At 32.9% G+C, this 13,347-nt stretch overlaps 1 protein-coding gene across 1 annotated transcript; it reads left to right on the top strand.

Moving 5' to 3' along the window:
- The first annotated feature begins 11,145 nt into the window (after positions 1-11,145).
- LOC139864912 (uncharacterized) lies at positions 11,146-12,772 on the top strand. The gene is made up of 3 exons (XM_071853476.1): positions 11,146-11,281; positions 11,388-11,517; positions 11,886-12,772. Exons 1-3 carry the CDS (start codon positions 11,146-11,148, stop codon positions 12,727-12,729), a joined length of 1,110 nt encoding a protein of 369 aa, XP_071709577.1. The 3' UTR covers positions 12,730-12,772.
- Positions 12,773-13,347: the final 575 nt, after the last annotated feature.

Genomic DNA, 13,347 nt, shown 5'->3' with positions numbered 1-13,347 from the left:
GGAAATACTAAAGTACCAACTTTAACTAGCATGTTCTCCATTATCCCTCTAGGATATTTTATTGATCTATCGGCTAGTTGTATGCTTATTCTGGTTGGTTTCAATTCTCCAAGGTCTAGTTTAGCGTATAGTGAATACGGCATTAGATTTATACTAGCACCTAAGTCTGCCAATGCTTCTATTGAACTAAGACTACCCAGAAAACATGGAATTGTGAAACTTCCTGGATCAGATAATTTTTCTGGTATCTTATTCAACAGCACTGCTGAACAATTAGCATTCATAGTAACAGCCGAGAGTTCTTCCATTTTCTTTCTATTTGAGATTAGATCTTTCAAGAATTTAGCATATCTAGGCATTCCTGAAATCACATCAATGAAAGGAAGATTTACATTTATCTGTTTAAACATATCCAAGAATTTGGATTGCTCGGCTTCAAGTTTCTCTTTCTTCATTTTACTCGGGTAAGGAAGTGGTGGTTGGTATGGTTTAACATAAGGTTTATCCTTAACTGTGTTATCTTCATTAACCTTTTCAACTACCGGTTCTTTTTCCTTATCTTGATCAGATTGTGGTTCTTGTGGAGTAGGAATGGCTTCATCAGAAGTTACAGGTATTTCAAGTGGTTTAAGTGTTGTACCACTTCTTGTGGTAATGGCTTTAGCTGTTTCACTCCGGGGGTTAGCATTTGTATTACTAGGTAGACTTCCCGGTTTTCTTTCACCTATTAACCTTGCTAGGTTACTTACTTCTTGTTCCAGATTTTGAATAGAAGCTTGTTGATTTCTAAATGCTTGAGCATTTTGTTCATTGGTTTGTTTCTGAGATGTGAAAAACTGCGTTTGAGTTTCAACTAGCTTCGTCATCATATCTTCTAAATTTGGCTTTTTATCATCGGTTTGTTGTGGTGGTTTGTTTTGAAAATTAGGTCTTTGCTGATTATAAGTATTATTGGATACTTGTTGATTGTTAGGACCTTGTTGGTTGTTGTATGGAATATTTCTGTTATAATTCTGGTTTTGATTGTAAATCGGTCTTGGCTGTTGATAATTATTCTGATAATTATTTCCAGGCCTTTGGTTTATGTATGAAATATTATCTCTTTGTTCCATTGTTAATTCAATACTGAGACAATCTTTTGTCAAATGTGGTCCTCCACACTGCTCACAACTAATTCGTATTGAGTGAATATCTTTAGTCATCTTTTCCATTCGTCTCTCCACAGCATCTATCTTTGCGGAAATGGAATCTAAGTCATGGCTAGAATCGGCTCTAGCTGCTTTAGATGATCTAACGATGTCTTTTTCTTGGTGCCACTCATGTGAGTGGGAAGCAGTATTATCAATAATTTTGTAAGCATCAGTTTCGGTTTTCTTCATAATAGAACCACCAGCTGCTATATCTATGTCTTTTCTTGTAGTGATGTCGCATCCTTGGTAGAATATTTGTACTATTTGACAGTTGTCTAAACCATGTTGCGGACATCCTCTTAATAACTTTCCATATCTAGTCCACGCCTCATATAGAGTTTCATTTGGTTTCTGTGTAAACGTAACAATTTCTGCTTGAAGTCTTACGGCTTTAGATGCAGGAAAGAATTGTTTAAGAAATTTGTCAACTAAAACGTCCCATGTATCGATCGCCCCTTCAGGTAACGATTCCAACCAATCTTTGGCTTCTCCCTTTAAAGTCCAGGGAAATAACATGAGATATATCTGTTCATCCTCCACTTCTCGGATTTTAAATAGTGTGCAGATCCTATTAAAGGTACGTAGATGTTCATTTGGATCTTCCTTCGGTGCACCACTAAATTGGCATTGATTAGTCACCATGTGTAGAATTTGTCCTTTGATTTCATAATCTGGCGCATTAATGTCTGGATGAGTAATTGCGTGACCTTGGCCAGTGCGTTTAGCTCTCATTCGGTCTTCCATACTTAAAGGTTCCAGATTCTCCATAATTGAATTTGTTGAATCGGTATCACTAGATGATTCTGATTTAATGGTTCGTTCCTCAACTATCTCTGTTTGAATAATTGGTGGCTCCGGAGGAAAGTTTAATGGTTCAGGATCTACGAACCGTTCCTGAATATTTTCCGGATTCTCAATTGTGAGGTCGGGTTCAAAAAATGGATTATCGAAAATTTGAACTGAAGTACTTGGTCTACTGGATGACGATTCTAAAGAAAAATCAACGGCGGTTATATTTGCTAAATGTCTTGATCTAGTTACAGGTGGTGAACGTACAAAAGGTGGTGAACGTCTTGCTCGGTGCATTCACTGAATATCCTATTAGTTTTTAAAAGGAAAGAAAAATTATAATAAGTTATCCAATTAATAGACTTTTCTGATTTTGCCCACGTTTCGAATAGCCAAAAGATGCAGCAGAGGGGCAGGATTCGTTTGGTCTCAATATAATTGAGGACTGTTTGGCTCCAATAACCCGGTCCACGTACAAATCCAACTATTACTACGAACCAGAAAATTTTGATGTCTATCAATTTAACTACTTAAAATAAATTTTCGTAATTTTAAGAAATTTAGATAAGAAGTAGAATAAAAATCTATGTCCTAAAACTAGAATAGCGAGAAATAAGAAAGAAAAAGAGTTCGTCGAAAAAAAATTGAAAAAGAAAAATGGTTGAAAAATAAAAGGTGACGGAAAAATAAAAGAAACTTATAAAAACTTAAAAATACTTGACTAACCTAACCTTATTACTACAACTAACTTAAAATTATAATCGCAAATTGAAATTACTAATTAGAATGATAATTGATACATAGGTAAAAGTCGTCTAAAAATATTAAAGCTTACAAGAAAAACTAAATCCCAAATGAAAATAACTTAAAAAGAAACTAAAACTTAAAAAGGCGTCGCAAAATTCTAAAGCACCTAAATCTTAGTCTAAAGAAAAAGCACTTAAGGAATTCTACGGCAAAGCCTAAAAATCTAGGAGTAAAAATGACTATGGCAAAAACTAAGTTTAAAATTAAATATGAGCTAAAAATACAAATATTATGCTACAACGATTAAAAAGGGACAAAATATAAAAATATACAAAAAGTTGTAAAAATTACAATTTTTATAAAAATATTATTTTTATATTATTTATTTAATAAAACTACTAATTTTACAATTTAATTAAACTAATTTAACTAAAATATAAATTAAATAAAACTTAAATTAAAAATAAACTTAATTATAATAATAATAATAATTAGGGTTAATAATAATAATAATTAATAATAATCCGTAATAAATGCAGGATTAGGGCTTCCTGTTCGTGTGTCAGGTCCCCTCCGCGACTTGCGGTATTCAAAGCTTCAAACCCCGCGACTCGCGGGGTTCAAAAATTCAGATGACAAGTTTAATTTCAACGCGTTTTTCTTTATTTATTTATTTATTTTATTTTCTGTTTTTAAATATGTGTATTAATAAAACTTTTATATTTAAAACTTAAATAAAAATAGAATCACTTTATAATTTTATAAATAAAAATCTTAAAACTAGATTTATATATATATATATTTTTTTATACGTTTTTAAATAAAAACAAAATACTTAAATAAAACTTATGTTTTTATAAAAACAAAGAAACTTTATAAAACTTAAATATTTATCAAACTCCTAAAAATATTTATATTTTTGTTTTTCTTTTTATATTTTCGAATATTTAAAACGTTTTTTTTACAAAAGCGAATTTTAAAATTTTTTTTTTTTATATATTAGCGTTGCGCTTCCGGCGTTTAGAAAGTTCCCCGGCAGCGGCGCCAAAAATACTTGATGTGCAGCGGGGTGTATATAAAATAGTTATTAATTTTAGCAGGAAATACTATTAAATACGATACATTTTTACACAACATATTTATTTATTTAGAGAACGGATATACTTAAACCTTGCTACAACACTTATAGGCAGTGTACCTAATCGTACAGTAGTGTAGTTTTTAGTAAGTCCGGTTCGTTCCACAGGGAATCTTTTTTTAAACAAAGCTCAACGCTATATTAATTTACTTTTATAAAAATACAAACATATATATAAGTAATATTATTATTATAAAGGGGGTTTTTACCGTTTAATGACCGGTTTGTCGATTTTAAAACTCTAGTCGCAGTTAAAACCTAATGTAAAATATTAAATAAATAAAAGACTTAATTTAAAGCGTAAAATAAATAACGATAATGAAATTGCAATAAAAGTGCGATAAAATAAAATTGCGATAATTAAAAAGTACGATAATTAAAAGTGCGATTAAATAACAATAAATAAAAGTGCGATAATTAGAAGTGCAATTAAATATAAAATAAAGGAAATTAAATATGAAATAAAAGAATTATGCTTATTTAAACTTCCGTAATCATGATGTTTGACGTGTTGATTTTAGTTTTATGCCCATGGGTTAATTGTCCTTTGTCCTGGATTATTTAATATGTCCATCTGGTTTTTGTCCATAACAGTCCATCAGTCATAAATATAAAGTGCGAGTGTCCTCGTCAAATTATTCTTATACCCGAAGTTAAATATTCCAACTATTTGGGGATTCGAATTGTAACAAGGTTTTAATACTTTGTTTAATGAATACACCAGGTTATCAACTGCGTGTAAACCAAGGTTTTACTACTTTGTTAGCAATTACACCAATTACCCTTGAATGTAATTTCACCCCTGTTTTAATTATTCTAGTGGCTATTAATCCATTCCCGTGTCCGGTTAAATGAACGATTATTCGTACATATAAATACCCCGCCCATCGTGTCCGATCGAGTGTATATGGTAATTTATAAGGACGCCCAATTGTAAATCTTTATATTAACATTAACAAACTATCATTTAGTTAAACAAATATAAAGCCCATTAATAGCCCATAGTCTAATTTCCACAAGTGTCGTTCTTTTGTCCAAACCCCAATTATGGTACAAAGCCCAATTACCCAATTTTAGTAATTAGCCCAACATCATGATTACTTCGTTTTAAATAAGCATAATAATAACTTAGCTACGAGACATTAATGTAAAAAGGTTGAACATAACTTACAATGATTAAAAATAGCGTAGCGTTACACGGACAGAATTTCGACTTACACCCTTACAATATTCGCTAACATACCCTTATTATTAGAATTATAATTAAAATTAAAATATAAATTATAAATATATATATATATATATTTTACGTATGAGGAGAAGAAGAAAAAGATGGTGAAAATGATCAGATTTCGGTTTGCTTTATAGGGAGTTTCAAAACTGGGGTCTTCGCGACTCGCGGCCATTTTGGCCTTCAAACTCCGCGAGTCGCGGAGTTTGTTTTTACAGCTCACCCCTTTGGAGTCTTTCTCTGCCGACGGTTTTTATTTATAAATATAATATATATATAATTAATATAATTAATTATATATTATATTATATTTATATACATAGTTAACTTGTAATTTTTAGTCCGTTGCGTCGAGCGTTAAGAGTTGACTCTGGTCCCGGTTCCGGATTTTCGAACGTCCTTGCGTACAATTTAATATCTTGTACTTTGCGTTTTGAATCTTGTACTCTTGTAATTTCGAGACGTTTCTTATCAATAATTGGAACCTTTTTGATTGTCTTTTGTACTTTTGAGCTTTTTGGTCGTTTGCGTCTTCAATTCGTCGATTCTGTCTTTTGTCTTCACCTTTTATTATTTAAACGAATATCACTTGTAAATAGAACAATTGCAACTAAAAGCTTGTCTTTCTTGAGGAATAATGCTATGAAATATATGTTCGTTTTTAGCATTATCATTTTGCATATCGGTCTCGAGCATTAGGATTGTGATACACTACGACTTGACCTAAATTGTTAAACAGATATTGACCAACATATAAATATATATATATACTTAATATAGGTTCGTGAATCCGAGGTCAACCTTGCATTTGTTCAATGCAGTCATATGTATTTTTACTACGGAATACTGTATCGTGAGTTTCATTTGCTCCCTTTTTAAATGCTTTTGCAATATATATTTTTGGGACTGAGAATACATGCGCTGCTTTTATAAATGTTTTACGAAATAGACACAAGTAATCGAAATTACATTCTATGGTTGGATTATCGAAATTCAATATCGCCCTTCAAGTCTGGTAACCTGAGAATTAGGGAAATGGCCCCTAATTGACGCGAATCCTAAAGATAGATCTATTGGGTCTAACAACCCCCATTCATGTCTATGGATGGCTTTAGTACTTCGAGATTATTATTATACAGACAAATGTGTCTGTGGGGATATTCTATGCATTATGGTTAATGTCGGTTACCAGGTGTTCAATCCATATGAATGATTTTTATGCAGATGGCTATATGCATGCATGATGTTTATAAGAAATGTAAATATGAAATCTTGTGGTCTATTAAAAATGATGGAAATGAATATTGATGATAAACTAATGAACTCACCAACCTTTTAGTTGACACTTTAAAGCATGTTTATTCTCAGGATTGAAAGAAATCTTCCGCTGCGCATTTGCTCATTTTAAAGATATTACTTGGAGTCATTCATGGCATATTTCAAAGACGTTGCATTCAAGTCGTTAAGTTCATTTAAGATTATGATTAAGCAAATGACAGATTAGGTCATTTATAGTTGGATATTATGAAATGGTATGCATGCCTATCAACTTTCGATGAAATGAAAGTTTGTCTTTTAAAATGAATGCAATGTTTGTAAAATGTATCATATAGAGGGCAAATACCTCGCAATGTAATCATATGTTATTGTATTCGTCCTTATGGATTAGGACGGGTCGTCTCAGGTCCTTTGTTGTTCGGATTGGACTTCGTGTTAGATGGGAAAGTACCCGGTGGTCTCTCTGATAAAGACTGAGCAATACGTCCCACATCTCGTTCCAAGTTCTGAATCGAGGCCTGCTAACTTCTGACTTGTTGTTTTGTAGATTCACCATCTTGCCTCAAAGCAGTAATACTCTCGTCCATTTTCATGATAATACCCCTTAACAATTCTTCCAAAGGAGGCATCTTATTTTCTGGTTGTTGAACTGGTTGCATAGGTTGCTGAAAATTTCTAGGTGGTGCTTATTGATTTCTGTTATTAAACCCAGGCAGCCTATACGGATAAGTCTTCTGATTACCCTGAAAAACTTGATTCCCATTCTGATAATTATTATCACTCGTATTACCCACTTGGTTGAAAAACTGCCTTCCACCCAGAAATTCACTAAGCGTGAAATCACCCTTTTTCACATAACCCAGATAATTAGCCTGTTCCTCCATTGATGCTTGATCACAATCTTTCGTAAGATGTGGTCCCTGACATAACTCACAACCAACCTTTATTGCGTGCATCTCTTTAGTCATAGATTCCATCTGTCTTTTAAAAGTTGCAAGTTGAGCCTTAATTGAAGCAAACTCGTCACTAGTTTCGGTACTAGCAACGTGTAGAGAGCGAGATACATCCATCTCTTGATGCCAATCATAAGAGTGCATAGCAGTTTCAGAGTTGATGTCGTAAGCTTCATCCGGAGTCTTTTTCATTAACGAACCATCTGCAGCAATGTCAATTTCTTTCCTTGTTGGCACGTTAACACCCTTGTAGAAAATCTGGACCTTATTAAAGTTGTTCAACCCGTGTTGAGGAAAATTGGGTAGCATTTTAATGAACCGTGTCCATGCATCATAGAGTGTCTCGTTTGACTTCTGTACAAAGTGATTAATGTCACTCTACAATTTAGCAGCCTTAGAAGCTGGAAAGAAACGCTGCAAAAACTTATCTTCCATCGTAAGCCAACTATCAATTTCACCTTCAGGCAATGATTCCAACCAATCCTTGGCATCGTCTTTTAAGGACCAAGGAAACACTCTCAAATAGATAAACGTATCAACAATATTTGCAATCTTGAACAAATTATAGATGTTTTTAAAGTTTCGAAGATGCTCGAATGCATCCTCTTTCGGTGTACCCCTGAACTGGCATTGGTGTGTTATCATATTCAAAATCTGCCCCTTAACCTCAAAATCTGTGGTGATTGCCGGTTGTCTAATGGCATGTCCGTTACCAGCCCTCGTGGCTTTCATCATTGCTTCCATCGTTTGACCTTCTCCTTCAGCCATTATAACTTCTTCTTTCTTAATATATTCAAAATCAAGAATATAAAAAGGTAATTCAGCGAAACCTTCGGCGATTTTCTGTTCTTCTTTAGCTTTGCTGCGTGTATGGTAAACTCTAGACGGTTCCAGAGTTATTAGTACCTAACCTGCGATCACACCACAACAAAAACCAACGCGTAAAACTGAAAATAAAATAATAGAAAAGTAACTTTCGCGAAAACAAGTTCTCACGAAAGGATCGAATAACTAAAAGCTTTTAAAATCCTAAGACACACCGCTCCCTGGCAGCAGCGCCAAAAACTTGGTATGTGAAATCATACCTTAAAATAACTAGCTAAAAACTTAAGGTTTGGTTTATATTTTAATTCACGCAATAAACGTGAAGTGAATAAAATGAATTAACAATTAAGATAAAATAGCGTCCACTTGAATGATTCACTATTGATATGGATTGTTCTTGCGATTATTATCGATTATTAGGTCTTTAATATAGTTGTATGACTTCTCACAAAGTTCTAATCAATCAAAGTTAGTAAACTCACATAAACTCACTTCAAGAGATTAAACTATATTTGATAGAAACTAATGAGACTTGATTTGGCCTAAACTCACGTAAAATCCTAACTATAAAAATCACTTGCAATAGTTACACTCTTATGCAGTTCACAATCCTTTCAATTACCAACTAAACTAAATGATACAATCACTTGAAATCACTTATTTAATTGTCTAGATTACTTAAGTGTTGAAGCATAAATTGCATCTCAATTTAACTCACATTAAAAGATTAACAACCTATGTGATTGAATTAAGAACATAGAACATGCATAAGAGTGGATCTTTAATCAAACACAATTAATTTCAATCACAAACATTAAATCCATATGATAGAACAATCCAATATTCATAGTTTCACATTCAAGCAAACACTCAAACTATTTAGCCTAGCATATTAAAGTAGCAAGAAATAAAGTAACAATAAAAACATTGAGTATTCATAATTACAATGATAAACTAATGATTAAAACAAGTAGCGAATATTATAAATGATGGAATAGAAGTAAAAGATGAACTAGTCTTCAATGGTAGGGCTGAGGTCTTCAAAAAGCTCTCTTTTTCGTAGCTGGAAAAACTGCACACCCTTTTTAGGGTAAAAACCTCTACTATTTATAGCTGCACAAAAATTCACCAGAACGGGCCCGAATCGCGACCGGGATAGGGTGATCGCGACCGGGATAGCAGAATGACATCGCAACCGCGATGTATATATCGCGACCGTGATCCAGCGTTTTTCAATTCTTTCAAGTTCTGTCAATGTATCACGGCCAGGATTCCACCAGTTGAGGCCGTGATCAGCTCCAGACTCAGTAAAACTTCAATTTCTCGCATCCAAACATACTTTAACCTCAAATATAACCAATATTCAGCAAGAAACAACCAAAACATTAAACCCAAGACCTCTGGAGCTAGAATTATCATTTTATCTCAATTAATCACAAAAGTCTTCAAATTCTCTCAAATAAATAACAATAAAGAACCGATATTGCGATATAATATATGTATAATTTGAGCGATATCAGTCGGAATAGTGAACATGGAAGCTGAACGGTTGAGATTGTTGCTGGAAAAGGAAACGGAAGTTGAGCGTGGCGATTGAACTTAGTATTTCACAGAAAGCAAGGAAAAGTCGCACCACCGGGGAGATGCCGGTGGCCGAAAAGGGGAAGCAGCAGACGGCTACAAACCGGCCACGAGAGGAACCATTTGGAAGAAGTTGTGGACGGGGAGATTAGGGTTACGAGGTATCGTTTCCCTTTTAGTTTGTCACTTTATTATTAAGCAATTGAGCGTTTAATACGAGTAATATACTCTGTAGTATATTTTTTCTTTTTGTAGTGAACAATTATTTTAGAACAAATATAAATAGTAAGGGGTATATTTTTTTTGAAGGACAAGTTGTTGGCAACACCCATAGGGTTATTAACCACATTCGCGTACATTTTGCAAGCACGCACGAATCGCATTGCAGGATTGCCGATCCTTAAACCATCCTGAGGGGCAGACGGGCGGGTTTGAGACCTGAGTGGATCCGGAACAAAAAACCACATCGAGGTCAATCTGGAGCTTCATATTTCCGGCATGTTAATTAAGAGGGTGAATTGAGCGAGACTCGAACTCATGACCTCAACTTCAACACCAAATACAAGGAATGAGGATACCACTCGCCTAGAAGCGTGGTGGTGGATACAAAATTTTTAGATAGATGGAAAATTAAAAAAGTCATTTTAACCTTCACAATGTATAGGACTACTAAAAATGGCATAGATATATAAAATAGTGTCATTATAACATTATCTGACATTAATCTATCACATATGTACGAGAATGTGGACCATTTTTTAGGTTTGATTAAGTTAATAAGTGTCAAATGGGCTTAGGCCGGACTAGTGAATCACTTATATTCATAAAATTATCATATGTTTTATTTTCACTTTTATCTTATAAGAGGACTTGAGAATCAATATAAACATTCCATTTATAACCATCTATATCTATATGTTATTGGATTAATAAGCAATAACTAATGACTAAAGTTTGGTGTTATTGGAGAAGGTTTATTAGAAGAAAAACGTGGTTGCATGGAGAGGGGGAGGTTCTACTACTAGTTATTTACTAGTACCACACTTATAATTAATTAAGAACATATAATTGGAGTTTGTATATAAATATTATATTATTTTAATTTGATATAACTAATATTAATTAGTGATATGATTAATTGATGGAATCATTTTTATATAATTAACCCTAATCCAATTGACTTATGTTACTCTTGTCTTGAATTAAAATACTATTTCTACCCTGACCCCCATCAGAACAAGTCTATCTCACTTAATATATAATGCCAACCTGCAAACCCACCAAACAAGGTTGTCCATTTAACAGCACACACTTCACACACATAGAGTTAAAATACAACACAAACAGAGATTTTATTGTGCAAAAGTCCAATATTTAAGTGAGATTCATAGAACATATTAGAGAAAGAAAGATATGGGTAGGGCTCCATGTTGTGACAAAGATAATGTTAAAAGAGGTCCATGGTCTCCTGAAGAAGATGCAAAACTCAAAGGTTTCATTGATAAAAATGGTACTGGTGGTAACTGGATTGCTCTCCCTCATAAAGCTGGTACTATATAGATCTCTCTTTTATTTCAATTCCTATTTTTTTGGTGATGTTATAGTTAAGATTTTGAATTTTTTTGTTTATGTGTGCTATGGATTTGATGTTGAAGGTCTAAAAAGATGTGGGAAGAGTTGCAGATTGAGATGGCTAAACTATTTAAGGCCAAATATTAAACATGGTGAATTCAGTGATGATGAAGATAGGATCATATGTGGTTTGTATGCTAACATTGGTAGCAGGTGTAATAGCAAATACCTTCATATAACTATTCAAATCTTGAAATATTTTTGCTTTTTCCAGTTTTGACTTTTATATCAACTTCAATTTAACTAAACATTACATATATACAAGGTCATCTTTGGCATCCAACTGTTTTCAGTTTGAAAGTTAACCCACCATGCAATATAAAACCTCAATTTTAGAAATTTTAGAGGTAATAAGATTCTTAACATTCTTGAATCATGGATGCATGCATCCAGTTCAGCATGCAGTGATCTGATCTGTCTTCCAAATCTATAAAGTTTTTTTTCAGATAATAATTTATCATTTTTAAAGTTTTAAAATTTATGTTGATGTTGATTAATATTTTGAATAATTTGTATGCTAGATGGTCAATAATTGCAGCTCAGCTACCAGGAAGGACTGATAATGATATCAAGAATTACTGGAACACAAAGCTAAAGAAAAAGATTATGGCTATGCTTCCTTCCTTTCAAAAAAAGTCTTCATTTTTTCCAAATATACCCTTGCAAACACCACAATCATACAAATCAAACCACTTCTTGAACAATAATTCAACACCTTTTTATGGTTTGACTAACCCTAACTTCATGAACTTGAACAACAACATCAACACTCTTTTAAACAACACTACCCTTGTTCAAGATCATATGAGCCTGATCTCACCATCACTACAAGATTCAAACTCTTTGATCAATTTAATTACCAACAACAATATAATCAACAATGGAAATGGAAATTCTATATACTTAGGGTTTCAAGAAGATCATAATAACATGTACAACAACACACAAATGGGATACAATTATCATACATCTGATGTTAAAGAGGCTATGCTCATGTTTGGAAATGGTGGTCATGAAGTGAGTACAACTGGTTCATCTTCTGAATGTGGGAGTTGTTTAACTCAAATAAGTTATGGAAATTGTACTAAAGATAAGCAACAAATTAAGCAAGAAGACCAGTTTTTAATTCAGGGTTATGGAGATGAAATCAGTCATAGTTTCATGATGAACAATTTGCAGATGAGTTACAATGAACAGCAACCAAAAAGTTATGAAAGATCATTGCATAGTGATGTTGAGGAAGTGAAACAACTCACTGGTAACACAAACAGTAGTAGTATCAGCAGTTACTTATTCAATGATGATGATGAATACAAGACAACACATGATGATGGTGATCATAAAGAGATATGTTATAATTACTGATGGGTTGAATGTTTGATAAATGATTTGTAATTAAGAAAGAAGATCCAGATGAAAGACTTTGAGACAGTTTCTTGGGGTTTGTGCTGATTTTAGCTGAAATCTATGTAAAAAAAACAGCAAGTTATTTAATTGTTTTTATCAATATCCTTTTGTGTGACAGTACATGTATTAATTAGCTTTTCTTTTTGTGCATTTCTTGGGATTATGATAAATTTGTACTCGTACTATTCTGTCATTAGTTAATCCCACAATAACTTTAGACAATTAGACTAGTGTGTAATTTTCTTGTACGTGTTAACCTATCATTTTTTTAAAAAAAAAAAAAAAAATCAGACTGAAGTTTTCTGTTTTTATAAACTTAATGAACACAAGTGATTCATTTTTTTGGATGCTAGCAAAGTTTTATTTGTTGGAAATACATTGATATATGAAAGATGCATGATTGATGTTTAAAGTGTAGTGAAAGGTTAAAGCTTACTCACATTCTCATCTTCAAGTAAATCAACCCTATGAATTATAATGACATCTTACTGTCATTTATTTTCAATTTTTTATTTTTTCTTTAATCCATGAATATTACTTAGAGATTAGATGTAAGTTCAACAAACGCCAAACATG

Source organism: Rutidosis leptorrhynchoides, chromosome 8 (genome assembly GCF_046630445.1).
Source record: "Rutidosis leptorrhynchoides isolate AG116_Rl617_1_P2 chromosome 8, CSIRO_AGI_Rlap_v1, whole genome shotgun sequence".
Classification (NCBI taxonomy): domain Eukaryota; kingdom Viridiplantae; phylum Streptophyta; class Magnoliopsida; order Asterales; family Asteraceae; genus Rutidosis; species Rutidosis leptorrhynchoides.
The sequence above is the reverse complement of the archived record's forward strand: the minus strand, read 5'-3'. Positions and strand labels throughout refer to the sequence as shown.